Below are 16186 nucleotides of genomic sequence, written 5' to 3'. Positions count from 1 at the left end.
GATTACAGGGGTGAGCCACCACGCCTGGCCAATGCAGATGTTTTAAAATGCATAATTCTCCTTTGCTGTCCCTTCTACTTCATATTTTTGTTTCCTTTGTTACTAGCCCTTTATATGCACCTATCTGGGGGATGTGGCATTTGTGTAGCGTAGCATGGCATTTGAGCTCACAAATGGTTTTATGTCAGATATTTCATAACCGTTTGTATTATTCCATCTATCAAAAAGCCAGAATTGGCCGGGTGTAGTGGCTCACATCTGTAACCCCCGCACTTTGGGAGGCTGAGGCTGGTGGATCACTTGAGGTCACGAGTTCGAGACCAGCGTGGCCAACATGGTGAAACCCCATGTCTACCAAAAAATACAAAAATTAGCCAAGCATGTTGGCGGGCACCTGTAATCGCAGCTACTTGGGAGTCTGAGGCAGCAGAATAGCTTAAAACCCAGGAGGTGGAGGTTGCAGTGAGCTGAGATGGTGCTACTGCACTTAGCCTGGGCAACAGAGCGAGACCCTGTCTCAAAAAAGTAAAAAGCTGGAACCCACTAGAGTCACTTGCCAAGCGTATCTGCTATTATTGTGTAGCATACGACCTATGATCTTACTGGCTTAAAATAATAGGAGTTCCTCGGTGATCAGGTTCTGTGGGGTCCCCAGGTTCCTTCATGTCTGCAGGCAGTTAAGAGACTGCTGGGCTGGAGGGTACAAGGTGGTCTCCCCAAATGTGGCGGTGCCCTGCACATGGCCTCTCCTACAGCTGCCTTCCCTGCAGACTCAGGGCCCTGGCCCCTGAAGTGTGGGAACGTGTACCCTGCGCTCCTGCCACACTGTTGGTCAGGCAAGCCCCCCCAGGCCAGTCAAGGTTCAGGCAGGTGGAGACAAAGCCCGGTTGCCAAGGGGCCTGTGGACTTTAATGGGCGGAGTGGTGCTGGGTCAGCATCTAACACCCAAGAGCTTAGAAAGGGCAAGAGTGGGGAGGGGTCTTCAACCTTCCACAAGCCGGTGGCCAAGGCCTTTCCTTGTATTGGAACTTTTTCCAGATCTGTTGAAGCACGTGGGTCTTGGAAGCCCTGTAAACAGAAGTGGGAAGTGTTCGCCCGAGGATTACGCTGTGTCCTGTCACCTCCCCTGACTCGGGTACAGCTCCCTGGGAATGTGGGGTTTTCCTTGTCAGGCCAAGCTTGAGGCAGTCCCCACCTTCACTCTGCCGGCCTGGGACGCGGCCCCTGCCTGCCTGTGCCCCCCACTCCCGCGGCGCTGCTGCATCCTGCAGGACCGGCTGGCGGCGTGAACAGTGTGCGAGTGAGTCACTGTGCCGGCCTGCATAGTCTGGGATGCCTCGGTCAAGAGCGGCCTGGCGTCCCCATGCCTCGCCCTGGCTGGGAGGGAGGCCGGGAAGCACAGCAGTTCTCAGGGAGGTGCCTGACCTCCCGGGGAACAACGGGGACTTTCTCCAGAGGGCGGGGGCTTCGCGGGACCTGGGCTGGGGGGACCCGGGGAGGGTGCAGGGTCAGGGAACCGCCACGTCCATCGTCCATCCATTCCCATACATCCCCGTTCATCCTGTCCTGCCTCGTCCTGCCCTCATTCTCATCCTTCCCGGTTTAGCCTCATCCGGTCCCACCCAGTGCCATTCATCCCCATTCATCCCCAGAGCTCAGAGCGAGGGAGCGGGAGGGGCGGGTTGCCGGTAGAGGGACTTGCCCTGAGGCCAATCAGCGCGGGCGGGCGGGCGGGGAGGGGGCGGGGCTTCCCGCCGTAACCCTTTCCTTTCCTGCCTGGGAGCGGTTCTGCTCAGGAGACGCCTGCGAGGTCAGCTGGGGTTGCCCCCCAGTCCGCTGCACCTCGTGTCACCCTGTGGGGAGGGATGAGCAGGCCCAGAAGGATGGCATGGAGGAACAGGCTGGGCCGGGGCTGGGGGAGATGTGGTGGGATTGGCCCTCCTGGTACCTGTGATTTCCTGGGGACGGAGACTTAATGGAGTTAAGGAGCCACTCCCCTCTATGTTGTCCCTGGAACCGACCAGGCCTTCCAGAGTGGAATGTGGGGCCCCAGGCCAGGAAACTTTGGAGCAAAGTGGGAGACCCGTGGGAATTGGAACTGCAACATGTGAGGTGGGGGTGAGGACACTAAAATTGTCAGGGACTGCAGTCTTAATTCGAGGCTGAGGTGGGAAAGACCCCACCATCTGCCCACACTCGGTTGCCCCAAAAAGCCCACCCCACACCACGACTGCCACTGACTGCCCCCAGGCCCCCACTCCAGCCCTGCCCGGTTCCTCATTATCTGTCCTTTCTGCCTCTCCAGGCTGGAACCCATGGTGACCTCGGGGTTCAGTTAGAGCCGCTGCAGAAAATCTAATTATGCTATTTCGAACAATAGAAGAATTCTGCCCATGGTTTCCAGAACAAGGAAATTTAGATCTAAAAGATTGGGAAAAAATTGGCAAAGAATTAAAACAAGCAAATAGGAAAGGTAAAATAACCCCACTTATAGTATGGAATGATTGGGCTATTATTAAAGCAGCTTTAGAACCGTTTCAAACAGGAGAAGACAGCATTTCAGTTTCTGATGCCTCTGAAAGCTGTGTAATAGATTGTGAAGAAGAGGCAGGGACAGAATTCGAGAAAGGAATGGAAAGTTCACATTGTAAATATGCAGCAGAGTCTGTAATGACTTGGTGAAAGCAAAATGTTGACTTAAACAAGTAAGGGTGATTTGCCTCAGGGCCTGGGAAAAAAAACCAGGAACCACCTGCCCATCTTTTAATTCAATTAGACAAGGCTCTAAAGAGCCCTATCCTGGCAAGATTCCAAGATACCGCTCAAAAATCTATTACAGATGATAATGCCTAAAAAGTTATTGTAAAATTAATGACCTATAAAAATGCAAATCCGGAATGTCAATTGGCCATAAAGCCATGTTGACTACAATCAATTACAGGAGGTAATATATCCTGAATCATCAAAATTGGGGGGAAAGCTCCAGAATCACTGGAGCCATCAGAGTCTAAACCACGATGGCCAGCTCTTCCTCCCGTGGTTCAGATGCCTGTAACATTACAACCTCAAATTCAGGTTAGACAAGTACAAACCCCAAGAGAAAATCAAGTAGAAAAGGATAGAGTCTCTATCTCAGCAAAGCCAATCCAGACGCGGTATCCACAATATCAGCCAGTAGAAAATAAAAACCACTGCTAGCTTATGAATACTGGCAGTCAGCCGAGCTTCAGTATTGGCCGCCTCCAGAGCTTCAATACAGACCTCAAGCGGTGTGTCCCACGCCAAACAGCACGGCATCATCCAAGCAACCCACGGCGGTGGTGGTTTATCCATCAGCACCACAGGGCGCGGCGCTGTATCCTCAGCCGCCCACTATGAGACTGAATCCACCAGCACCACCTAGTGGACACGGTAGCACACTGCATGCGGTCTTTGATGAAGTTAGAAAACGGAGATCTTGAGGCATGGCAGTTCCTGGTAATTTTACAATCGGTACTGGCCGGGAAAGGGGCTCCAGCAGGAGCACCTGCGGTGGCTAATGCTAGATATGAACTTTTCACCATGAAAATGTTAAAAGACATGAAGGAAGGAGTTAAACAATATGGACCCACCTCCCTTTATATGAGAGCATTATGAGATTCCATTGCTCAGCAGGAGTTGATGTAATTACAGAATAGGTGAAGGCTTGTAATAGGACTGGAGGAGCCATGCATAAAGGCTATGCTAATGGCTCAAGCAATGACTGGAGTCACTTTAGGAGGACAAGTTAGAACATTTGGGGGAAAATGTTATAATTGTGGGCAAATTGGTCATCTAAAAAAGAATTGCCCGGCTAGCTCAGTAGAGTATGCGACTCTTAATCTCAGGGTCGTGGGTTCGTGCCCCACATTGGGCGCCAGGTGAAGGAGGCCTGCCCCTCCACACTTGTGAGTATTTCTCATCAGGTGGAGATGAGAGACTGAGAAAAGAAATAAGATACAGAGACAAAGTATAGAGAAAGAACAGTGGGCCCAGGAGATGGGCATTCAACGTGCGAGGACCCACACCAGCACTGGTCTCTGAGTTCCCTCAGTATTTATGGATCACTATTTTTACTGTCTTGGTGAGGGGAGTGTGGCGGGGCAACAGGATGATGGTGGGGAGAAGGTCAGCAGGGAAACATGTGAGCAAAGGAATCTGTATCATGAATAAGTTCAAGGAAAGGTACTGTGTCTGGATGCGCACCTAGGCCAGATTTATGTTTCGCTTTACACGAACATCCCAGTGTAGCAAAGAGTAACAGAGCAGTATTACGGCCAGCATATCTCGCTTCCAGCCACAGGGCGGTTTTCTCCTATATCAGAATAGAACGAATGGTCGGCTTTACACCGAGACATTCCATTCCCAGGGATGAGCAGGAGACAGAAACGTTCCTTTTATCTCAACTGCAAAGAAGTCTCCCTCTTTCACTATTCCTCCTCAGCACAGACCCTTCACAGGTGTTGGGCTGGGGGAATGTAAAGTCTTTCTTTTCCCACTAGGCCATATCTCAGGCTGTCTCAGTGCGGGGAAACCTTGGACAATACGTAGGCTTTCTTGGGCAGAGGTTCCTGCGGCTTTCCACAGAGCATTGTGTCCCTGGTTAATCGAGAATGGAGAATGATGATGACTTTTACCAGGCACACTGCCTGCAAACTGCAAACATATTGTTAACAAGGCACATCCTGCACAGCCCTAAATCCCTTAAACCTTGATTCAATACAGCACATGTTTCTGTAAGCCCAGGGTTGGGGTTAAAGTTACAGATTAATGGCATCTAAAAGCAGAACAATTTTTCTTAGTACAGATCAAAATGGAGTTTCTGTCTTCCTTTTCTGCATAGACACAGTAACAATCTGATCCCTCTTTTCCCCACACAAAAAGCCCCACCCCACACCATGACTGCCACTGACTACCCCCAGGACCCTGCCCCAGCCCTGCCCGGTTCCACATTATCTGCCCTTTCTGCCTCTCCAGACTGGAACCCGTGGTGACCTCGGGATTCTCCAGACACCACCGCAGCCCCGTCCCCGACCAGCCGAGGCAGCAGCAGCAACATCTTGGGCACAAGGTGGCTGCCACATTGGGGCCCTGGTATCTCCCGAAGCACGGGTGACCTGGGACCTCCCGGACAGGATAGGGACTGGGTCTTCCTGAGCCCAGAAAGGGCCTTCTGCCTCCCAGGCCAAGATGCAGCACTGTCCTCTGGAAGGGCTCTGTGTACCAGGCCCACGCTTCGGAGACAGGTGCCCGGCGTCCTGGTGAAGCGCGTGGTTTCCAAAAAGGTCCTAGCAAGTCCCTGGGCATCTGAGCAGAAACGGGTCTCAGCTTTCCGCCTCCCACAGTTGTCTGTGCCTCACTGTCCTCATCTATAACTGGGTCAATAAGAATGTCCTGCCATCATAATGTGGGGGCTGGAGGGGGGACTGGAAATGCAGGTGGAAACCCTTCTTCTATGCTCAGCATGTGGGAGGCCCATCGGTAGTGGCTGAGCTCTTAGTCCGTTAGTCACTCTGATGGCCCCTTGTGGAGAGTGTTTACTGTGCACATTTTCCAGATGGGGAAAGTGGGGTTAGATGGGGGTGACATACCCAAGGCTGCCAGGAGAGGAACTGGCAGAACAGAAGCCTAGTTCCATCAGGGCCCCCGCCAGCCTTGGCCCCAGCGAGCAGTGAGGCAGCCCCATCTGCCCACCTCCCTCCCAGAGCCGCATCTAGAGCCCCCCAAGGGCTTCCTCCACTGACGGGATTTTGCTTCTTTCATTAGGACGGAACCGCTGGACTCCAGGTTCCTTGCTGGGGGCTGAGTGTGGCCTGAGGGACAGGCCCTGGGTCCCGGGATGCCCTTGCCCGAGCCCAGCGAGCAGGAGGGAGAGAGCATGAAGGCTGGCCAGGAGCCGTGCCCCGAGCCAGCTACGGACGTCGTCCCGGCAGCCCCCAGGAAGTTCTCCAAACTGGTCCTGCTCACAGCCTCCAACCAAGATGAGGATGGGGTGGGCTCCAAGCCCCAGGAAGTGCACTGCGTCCTTTCCCTGGAGATGGCTGGCCCTGCCACCCTTGCCAGCACCTTGCAGATCCTGCCAGTTGAGGAGCAGGGAAGGGTGGTCCAGCCAGCCCTGCAGATGCCTGAACAGAAGTGCAGCAAGCTGGACACAGGTGAAGTGTGGCCTGCTGCCCTTGCCCAGCCACCCTGTGGGTTCCAGTGCTCACAACAGGCCCTGCACACCCCACTTCTAGCACAGTGTCTTGTCCTTGCTCCCAGCTGAGCCTCCTGGTCTCTGATGCTGAGCCTGTCCCAGGCTGGTGTGATGACCACACTCAGGTAGCAGGGCCTCCTGGAGCTCATGGGAGCTGCAGTGATGTGCAGAATTCCTTCAGCTCCCTAAAAACATCCACTGCTACCCCCAAAATAAAAACCAGCCCTGAGAGTCTGGGCTTCTTGCTTGGGAGCAGGAGAAGGCACCTGCCACACTCAGGACCCCCACGTCCTCCCTGGCTCTCCTCTGTGCCTGCGACCTGGAGCTTGGCTCTAGGTTAGCTAACCCAGCCCTCCCCTTCCCCCAGCAGCCCCTCAGTCCCTGGAGTTCCTGAGGACACCATTCGGGGGCCGCCTCCTGGTGCTGGAGTCCTTCCTGTACAAGCAGGAGAAGGCTGTGGGGGACAAGGTGTACTGGAAGTGCCGCCAGCATGCTGAGCTGGGCTGCCGGGGCCGGGCCATCACCCGAGGCCTGCGGGCCACAGTGATGCGGGGCCACTGCCACGTGCCCGATGAGCAAGGCCTGGAGGCCCGGCGCCAGAGAGAGAAGCTGCCCAGCCTGGCCCTGCCAGAGGGCTTAGGAGAGCCCCAGGGTCCTGAGGGCCCTGGAGGCCCAGTGGAGGAGCCACTGGAGGGGGTGGGCCCGTGGCAGTGCCCTGAGGAGCCAGGGCCAGAGCCCACTCCTGGGCTGGTGCTGAGCAAGCCAGCCCCGGAGGATGAGGGACCCCGAGCCCTGTCACTGCTGAGCCTGCCGCCCAAGAAGCGTTCGATCCTGGGGCTGGGTGAGTACAGTCCACCCCCTGCCATGTCCACTTGGGACAGGGGGTCCAAGGGCCCTTCCTGAGCCCAGATAGAAATGCGGGGGTACCACGAGGTCTTTAAAATGTGCTTGAAGCTAAAATGACTTCTAAAAATATAAATGTGGCCGGCGCAGTGGCTCATGCCTGTAATCCCAGCACTTTGGGAGGCCAAGGCGGATGGATCATGAGGTCAGGAGTTCGAGACCAGCCTGATCAACATGGTGAAACCCTGTCTCTACTAAAAATACCAAACTTAGCTGGGTGTGGTGGTGCACGCCTGTAATCCCAGCTACTCAGGAGGCTGAGGCAGGAGACTTACTTGGACTCGGGAGGCAGAGGTTGCGGTGAGCCCAGATCGCTCCACTGCACTCCAGCCTGGGCGACAGAGCCAGACTCCATCCTAAAAAAAAATTTATGTATGTATATAAAAATGTGACTGGGTGCAGTGGCTCACGCCTGTAATCTTAGCACTTTGGGAGGCCCAGGCAGGTGGATCACCTGAGGTCAGGAATTCGAGACCAGCCTGACCAACATGGTCCACCATGACCACCTCTACTAAAAATAAAAAATTAGCCAGGCGTGGTGGCAGATGCCTGTAATCCCAGCTATTCGGGATGCTGAGGCAAGAGAATCGGTTGGACCCGAGAGGCAGAGGTTGCAGTGAGCCAAGATTGTGCCACTGCACTCCAGACTAGGCGACAGAGCAAGACTCCGTCTCAGAAAAAAAAAAGAAAAAATAGATATATGTAAATGTGGGCTGGGCACAGTGGTCATGCCTATAATCCTAGCACTTTGGGAGGCTGGGGGCAGGAGGATTGCTTGAGCCCAGGAGTTCAAGACCAGCCTGGCCAATACAGTGAGACCCCATATGTACAAAAAATCAGCCAGCTGTCGTGGTGCACCTGTGGTCCCAGCCACTTGTGAGACTGAGGTGGGAGGATCACTTAAGCCAGGGAGATTGAGGCTGCAGTGAGCCAGAATCACACCACTGCCCTCCAGCCTGGACAAGAGAGTGAGACCCTGTCTCAAAAAAAAAAAAATCAGAATTTTATCTGGTTCTTGGGCGATTCTGGTGTCCATTAAGTTCAGGAAAAACACCAAAACACCTAGGCCGGGTGCAGTGGCTCACGCCTGTAATCCCAGCACTTTGGGAGGCTGAGGTGGGCATATCACGAGGTGAGGAGATTGAGACCATCCTGGCTAACACGGTGAAATCCCGTCCCTACTAAAAAATATAAAAAAATTAACCGGGCGTGGTGGCGGGCGCCTGTAGTCCCAGCTACTCGGGAGGCTGAGGCAGGAGAATGGTGTGAACCCGGGAGGCAGAGCTTGCAGTGAGCCAAGATCGTACCACTGCACTCCAGCCTGGGGGACAGAGTGAGACTGTCTCAAGAAAAAAAAAAAAAGAAATTAACCGAGCATGGTGGCGGGCGCCTGTAATCCTAGTTACTTGGGAGGCCAAGGCAGACGAATCGCTTGAACCCGGGAGGCAGAGGTTACAGTGAGCCAAGATCACACCATTGTACTCCAGCCTAGGTGGCGGCGCGAGACTCTGTCTCAAAAAAAAAAAAAAAAAAAAAAAAGTGTCTGGTGGGAGGGTCTTGGGTTTTGGGTCATAGGTTCAAATTCCAGCCCCGCCTGATGGTAGCTCTGTAGCCTTAGAAAATTGACCTCATTTCTGGAGTTTCAGGAGTTTTATCTTAAGCTGGCTGTGATAACCTGGATTGTTGTGTAAATTGCACATTTGGGGCTTAGCAAGTTGCAAATGGGAGTTCTGGCTGTTTTATTACCAGTAATTAGGAGATGGGCTTGGGTTCAAGGAGGCCAGGTGCCTCCTGACACAGCTTTAAGGACCTGAGGTGGCCCCTGCCCTGGGCACCTGGGGCAGGAAGGGAGGGCCAGGGAACAGGGAGCCTTATTTTTCACTGTGATCTTTTGGAGCCATTTGAGTGTATTATAACTTGTGTGTTTTATTCAAAAATGGGTAGATTATTTAAACAAACCCTAAAAAAATATGTATGAGCAGGAGTGACAGACAACAGAGGCCACTGAGTCTGAGTCCAGGTTGGCCCCTCCAGGTGTGATCTTGATGCAACATTGAACAGGCCTGAGCTGGGGCGGCCTCACTGGCTGCTAGGAGAGGAATGAGACTCCCCTCTGGGTTGCTTGGTGTAGGGGTTCCGTGGGAATGGGCTTGGGGGCTCTGGCATATCTGGCTCAGGAAGCCAGGGTAACTTTCAGCCTTAAAGGAGAAAGGCCCATGTCAGCCCCCAGAGTCTGCAGTGGCTGCCCCTCCTGGGCTCCTCCCCACCCCTGGTGGCTGTGACCACTTGGGTCCCTCCTCCAGGACAGGCCCAGCCCCTCGAGTTCCTGAGGACATGCTACGGGGGCAGCTTCCTGGTACACGAGTCGTTCCTCTACAAGCGGGAGAAGGCTGTCGGGGACAAGGTGTATTGGACCTGCCGGGACCACGCACTGCACAGCTGCCGGAGCCGGGCCATCACCCAGGGACAGCGGGTGACCGTGATGCGTGGCCACTGCCACCCGCCCGATATGGAGGGCCTGGAAGCCCGGCGGCAGCAGGAGAAGGCCATGGAGACACTGCAGGCTGGGCAGGACGGCCCTGGGAGCCAAGTGGACACGCTGCTCCGAGGTGTGGATAGTCTGCTGTACCACAGGGGTCCTGGTCCCCTGACTCTCACCAGGCCCCGGCCCAGAAAGCGAGCGAAGGTCGAAGACCAGGAGATGCCAACCCAGCCGCAAGCCCCGGAAGGATCCCCGGACGAGGACCAGGACATGGATGCAGACCCTGGTGAGCCGCCTTCCTCTGGGGTTCGCTGGCCCTGCCTTGACTCTTTGGCCATCAGAGGCCCAGGGAGGGAAGGGAGCCGGATCAGGCCTGCCCAGCCCCTGCCTCCTCCCCTAACTGCCTCCCGAACCTCCCCAGGAGGCCCTGAGTTCCTGAAGACGCCCCTGGGGGGCAGCTTCCTCGTGTACGAGTCCTTCCTCTACCGGCGGGAGAAGGCAGCCGGGGAGAAGGTGTATTGGACCTGCCGAGACCAGGCCCGCATGGGCTGCCGCAGCCGCGCCATCACCCAGGGCCGACGGGTGACTGTGATGCGTGGCCACTGCCACCCACCCGACCTGGGGGGCCTGGAGGCCCTGAGGCAGCGGGAGAAACGCCCCAACATGGCACAGCGGGGGAGCCCAGGTACCTGGGGTTGGGCGGGGAGCTGGGCCCCAGGAAGCAGGCAGGAGCCCCACACTGTCTTTCCCTCTCCACCCTGCGGGTCCCGCTGGCAAACGTCCTCTTCCCTTCTGTGAACGTCCTAGAAGGAGCCGTGGCCCTGGCCTCCTCCTCCTCCTCTTCCCCCAGTGCTGCTTTCAATGGGCCCTACCTTCCTGCTCAGCCCGACCTGCCCCACAGCGGCAGCCGCAGGGATAGACCTCCCTGCCCTCCTCTTCCTCCATTTGTCTTAAGAGTTAATAGTATTAATAGAGGGCGTTGACTGCACATGGTCAGTCTCGTTGCTATGGTGTGAGCCTGTCTTAAGGTCTGAGCAGTTAAGGATTGAGGAGGTGATATTTACACGCAATCAGTTTCTCCTCTCGGCCAGCGGTTCCATAGACACCCATAATGTCCTGAAACGCTGGCCTGAGGAGGGTCACGGCTGTCTCCATCTTTATCCACACAGTCGGCCCCCCGCAGCACCTGGTGTTTTGACTTCATGACCACAGTGGCGTACACGTCCCCATCCCGTCTGGCTGAGGAGCCATTTCTGCACGGCCTCCACCACTCACGTGCTCTTCATGGCCCTGAGGCGCTGGCCTCTCTTTCCAATGGCTCTTCTCCATCCTGCAGCTTTTGGGTTAGCTGAGTTGCCTCGTGGCCCTAAAGTTCTCTCAGACTTGAGAGCTGTGGCTTTTTTTGTTCCATCTCCAGGGAGACGGTGCTACACGGTAACACAGCTGCCCCTGCCTCGTCCTCACCCCCGCTTCTGCCCGACAAATAACTGCTCTGAGCAATTTTTATTTTTTATTTTTTTGAGACAGAGTCTCCCTCTGTCGCCCAGGCTGGAGTGCAGTGGCACCATCTTGGCTCACTGAAAGCTCCACCTCCCGGGTTCATGCCATTCTCCAGCCTCAGCTTCCCAAGTAGCTGGGAGTACAGGAGCCCGCCACTGCGCCCAGCTAAAGTTTTGTTTTTTGTTGTTTTTTTTGTATTTTTAGTAGAGATGGGGTTTCACCGTGTTAGCCAGGATGATCTCGATCTCCTGACCTCGTGATCCACCCGCCTCGGCCTCCCAAAGTGCTGGGATTACGGGCGTGAGCCCCCGCGCCCGGCCTCTAAGCAATTGTTTCTTAGGGTCTTGGCTGCCCCATTCCCTAAAATGTGCCTCCACTACTGTTAATCAGTTTTTCCATTTCTTTGTCAGCTACTCAGTGCACTTCTTGCACAGGTGTTTTGTGTGTGTGACGGAGTCTCGCTCTGTCACCCAGGCTGGAGTGCAGTGGTGCAATCTTGGCTCACTGCAACCTCTGCCTCCCAGGATCAAGCGATTCTCCTGCCTCAGCCTCCTGAGTAGCTGGGATTATAGGTGCCCACCACCTCACCCAGCTATTTTTGTATTTTTATTCAAGACAGGGTTTCACCATGTTGGCCAGGCTGGTCTCAAACTCTGACCTCAGGTGATCCGCCTGCCTCGGCCTCCCAAAGCGCTGGGATTACTGGTGTGAACCACTGCACCCGGCCACATTTGGTTTTCCATTAGCCTAGAAACCTGCTCGCGGCTGACGGGGGGGTGCTCTGTGGTCCCATCTTCTGACACAGCTGTCCTCTGTGCAGCGGCAGCTGCTGCGTTTGTTTGCCTGGGTTTGTGTGTCCAGGTCGACCCCACCTGGATCCGATCATCCACAACCCCAGGTTGCTGGAGCTGCCAGGGAGCTTCGTGCCAGTGCAGCCTGACCTGGCAACAGAGGCTGGGCCCAGCTGTCCCTCGAGGTTCACTGTGCCAACTCTCTGCTTCTGGGCCTGCCTTTCTCTTTCTTGGTTTTCTTCATGGTGTTGTGGTTTGGAGAAGTCCCAGGAGGTGGCACGCTGAGGCCTTGCATGTGTGAAATGTCTGTAGCCTCCCTCCGCCGGAGGGGCAGCCTGGTCTCCGTGGTGTCACAGGTGCAGAGCCTGCCCTTGAACTGCAGCTTTTGTGTGACTGATCCTGTGTGTGCAATCGGCTTTACTTAAGGTTTTAGGGTCTCTGCTCCCTCCCAGCTGCACCGGGCTGTGCTGGGGGCACGAGGGGCCTTTTTAGGCCTCGGGCTTGTGGCCTTCGTGGTGGGGTCATCCTCTCGTGCTCTCTGTTAACTTCCCCATCATTGTCCCTTTCTGTTGCTCCTGTTAATCAGATGTTGATCCTCCCAGATGAGGGGTCGGTCTTTTTTTTTGAGACAGTTTCACTCTTGTTGCCCAGGCTGGAGTATAGTGGTGTAGTCTTGGCTCACTGCAATGTCCGTCTCCCAGGTTCAAGTGATTTTCCTGTCTCAGCCTTCTGAGTAGCTGGGATTACAGGCACACGCCACCACACCCAGCTAATTTTTTGTATTTTTTTAGTAGGGATGGTGTTTCACCATGTTGGTCAGGCTGGTCTTGAACGCCTGACCAGGTGATCTGCCCGCCTCGGCCTCCCAAAGTGCTGGGATTACAGGCGTGAGCCACTGTGTCCAGCCCCTTGCTGGACGTTTTCATCCATGTGGAAGGGGATGAAGCATGTCCCATGGTCACACCACCCCCTCCTGTGGTCTGGGGTCCCCACCTTCCTCCTGACCTGTTCTGTGTTGCGGTCCCCAGGCTTCTGTGCTGCTGTACCCTGCAGGGTCCTCCTGCCTCCTGAGCCTCCCCATTCCACATGGCCCCTGCCCAGCCCTCTCCATCCCTCTTGAAGGTGGTTCCACAGCCAGACACCCCCGCTCTGGCCTCTCCTCTAGGGCTTGCTACCCACCCCCATCCCCTGCTTCCACTGCCACCTGATGTGCCCATGACGCCCCAGGCTACCTCCCCACCTCTGTGGCCCCTGAGCCTGCACAGAGGAAAGGGTATTCTCTGGACAAGGCACTGCCACCCCACAGGGTCCTCCCTCTCACCACATCCAGGACAGTGGAGGCTGCTCCTGCCTCTTCCTCACAGTCCTCGGGTCACCTCTCCACCTGCCCAACTCTTGGCGGCCACCCCTCTCAGCCCCATCCAGCTCCCGAGCAGCTTTATCCCCTGAGGGCCCTGGGTCATTCCTTTGACCCATCAGGCACAGTGCACCCTGCATTCGAGCCTGGGTGGGCTCTGGGGACGGACGCATGACGCAGCAGACACTTGCCTCCCTAAAGGCATTGCAGCATGGGACGCTTGGCCTCCACCTGCAGGGGCCTCACCTGCTCAGTCCCCAGCCTCAGGAGAAGGGACCCCAGCAGCTGGAGCCCCAGCGGAGTTGGGGGGATGGTAGCATGTGTGTCCTGGGCTCCGGGGCCACCTCACTGTGAGGAGGGGGGGTGTGGGCATCGCGGGAGGTCTCACCTCGGGGCCATGCTGATCTTGGCTCTGAGAGCTGGTGTCCTCTGCTCCTCCCCTCCCATTTCTCAACAGGAGGCCCGGAGTTCCTGAAGACGCCCCTTGGGGGCAGCTTCCTCGTGTACGAGTCCTTCCTCTACCGGCGGGAGAAGGCAGCCGGGGAGAAGGTGTATTGGACCTGCCGGGACCAGGCCCGCATGGGCTGCCGCAGCCGCGCCATCACCCAGGGCCGGCGGGTCATGGTCATGCGCAGGCACTGCCACCCGCCCGACCTGGGTGGCCTGGAGGCCCTGCGGCAGCGGGAGCACTTCCCCAACCTGGCACAGTGGGACAGTCCAGGTATGTGCAGAGGGCGCTGGGCCAGGTGACCGTGGTCTCCCGGGACCCACATGCCACATGCTGGCTGCAGGCTGCCCGTGGGCTGCCGTGTGTGTTGCGCGTGGGGGTCTGGCAGCCTGGGCCATAAACTCCCCAAGGGCCAGAGGCTCCATCTGCGGGCTCCGAGCTCCTGCAGCTGGTCCTCAGGGCAGCAGGGACTGGCTGTCGGGGGTAGGAACCCACTCAGCTCTCTCAAGAAAGGGGGTGGCAGCCACGGGTGGCATTGGCAGGCGCAGAGAGTGCTTGGAATCTGCTGACGGGCCATACGGTGGATCCCGGACACTCTTAGTCTACCCCCCACACCACCCACACAGCTTCTAGTCTCGTGGGGTTCCCTCCAGTCACCACCACATCATGTGACCTTTCAGTTCAGCTTGTTAAAAGTCAGAGGCCAGCTGGCTGCCAGCTGGCTGAGGGGTAGGTGGACAGGGAGCCAGGAGGCCCTGGGGCCCAGTTCAGAATGGCTCATCCCCTGCCCTGGGAGATGCCCCTGCAAGCATGAGGTCTGAGGGCTTGGGAGAGTCCTTCGGGAGTGTTTAGGGTCTAGTGGTTGCCAGGCCACCTGCCCAGGCATCACCAGAGCCCTTGGAAAGGGCCAGCCAGCATGGAAGTCGGGGCTGGAGGGCCTGAGCTTCAGGCTCCAGGGCCCAGAGGGGAGGAGGGCAGTGTCCACCATGGGGCCTGCTAGGGGATTGCAGATTCCTGGTGGGGCCTGGCTTGGGGGACAAATTAGACACCCAGGCCCCTGTGGCCCCACTCACAGTGTCACTTTCCCTTTCAGAACCCCTCCGACCCCTAGAGTTCCTGAGGACTTCCCTGGGGGGCAGGTTCCTGGTGCACGAGTCCTTCCTCTACAGGAAGGAGAAGGCGGCCGGGGAGAAGGTGTACTGGATGTGCCGGGACCAGGCTCGGCTGGGCTGCCGCAGCCGCGCCATCACCCAGGGCCACCGCGTCATGGTCATGCGCAGTCACTGCCACCAGCCCGACCTGGCAGGCCTGGAAGCCTTGAGGCAAAAGGAGCGGCTCCCCAGCAAGGCCCAGCAGGAGGACCCAGGTACAGACAGGGTGTGGGGCAGCGGCAGGGGTGTGGGTATCCTCATCTCTGCCAGCTCAGAACTGATGCCCCAGGCCAGGCACCCACTGAGGAGACTTTGCCTTTGTGCACACACCAATTATTCACATCAACAGAATGTCAAACCAGTCTTTTTTTTTTTTTTTGAATTGGAGTTTTGCTCTTGTTGCCCAGGCTGGAGTGCAGTGGAGTGATCTCGGCTCACTGCAACCTCCGCCTCCTGGGTTCAAGGGATTCTCCTGCCTCAGCCACCCCAGTAGCTGGGATTACAGGCACACGCCACCACACCCGGCCAAAACCAATCTTTAGAAAGCATTGTGTCTCTCACTGTCATTCATGTGAATATTAAGGGCCATGCTCTACAAAACAGTAACAAATCCAAGTTGGCCAGGCACAGTGACTCATGCCTGTAATCCCAGCACTTTGGGAGGCTGAGGCAGGTGGATCACCTGAGGTCAGGAGTTGGAGACCAGCCTCATCACCATGGAGAAACCCCATCTCCACTAAAAATACAAAATTAGCCAGGCGTGGTGGCACATGCCTGTAATCCCAGCTGCTTGGGAGGCAGAAGAAATGCTTGAACCTGGGATGCGGAGGCTATGTTGAGCCAAGATCGCACCACTGCACTCCAGTCTGGGCAACAAGAGTGAAACTCCATCTCAAAAAAAAAAAAAAAGAAGAAAACAGCCTGTCTAACATGGTGAAACCTTGTCTCTAAAAAAAGCGTATAAATCAGCTGGGCGTAGTGGTGCATGCTTGTGGTCTGAGCTCCTCAGAAAAGGGGAGGGTCACTCGAGCCCGGGAGGTTGAGGCTGCAGTGAGCCATGCACTGCAATCCAGCCTGTGTGACAGAATAAGACCCCAAATTTACAAAAAATTTTTTTGAAGAAAGGGCTTCTTTGAGAAAGCCACTAAATGAGCTTAAACAAAAAGTTGTGCTGGAGGCCTGGCCTCTCATCTTTGATGTCTAGTTGACCCCCAGTACTCTCCATGACAGCAGCTGAAGATCGACTCTTAGGGGCTCCAGTAGCTCATGTTACCATGGAAGGTAATTGATGCGTTGAATTCCCACCGGTTGTCTTTCTCCTCACACCCTTGAGGGCATCG

At 56.1% G+C, this 16186-nt stretch overlaps 1 protein-coding gene across 11 annotated transcripts in view; it reads left to right on the top strand.

Annotated features, from left to right (window-relative positions):
• FLYWCH1 (FLYWCH-type zinc finger 1) overlaps positions 1-16186 on the top strand; it is a 44237-nt gene that overhangs the window by 15024 nt on the left and 13027 nt on the right. For 2 of the 11 annotated variants that reach the window (XM_030925362.1, XM_010376102.2), the window contains exons 3-10: positions 1039-1135; positions 4996-5089; positions 5785-6173; positions 6582-7055; positions 9421-9885; positions 10021-10284; positions 13705-13968; positions 14789-15061. In XM_030925362.1, coding sequence (XP_030781222.1) covers positions 5858-6173; positions 6582-7055; positions 9421-9885; positions 10021-10284; positions 13705-13968; positions 14789-15061 — 2056 coding nt within the window. In that variant the 5' untranslated portion in view covers positions 1039-1135; positions 4996-5089; positions 5785-5857. Of the gene's footprint in view, positions 1-1038; positions 1136-1162; positions 1301-2305; positions 2474-4995; positions 5090-5784; positions 6174-6581; positions 7056-9420; positions 9886-10020; positions 10285-13704; positions 13969-14788; positions 15062-16186 lie in introns of those variants that run through there. The other 9 variants (XM_010376103.2, XM_030925365.1, XM_030925358.1 and 6 more) reach the window with 7 other exon arrangements.

Source organism: Rhinopithecus roxellana, chromosome 20 (assembly GCF_007565055.1).
Source record: "Rhinopithecus roxellana isolate Shanxi Qingling chromosome 20, ASM756505v1, whole genome shotgun sequence".
Taxonomy (NCBI): domain Eukaryota; kingdom Metazoa; phylum Chordata; class Mammalia; order Primates; family Cercopithecidae; genus Rhinopithecus; species Rhinopithecus roxellana.
This window is presented reverse-complemented; position numbering and strand designations above follow the sequence as displayed.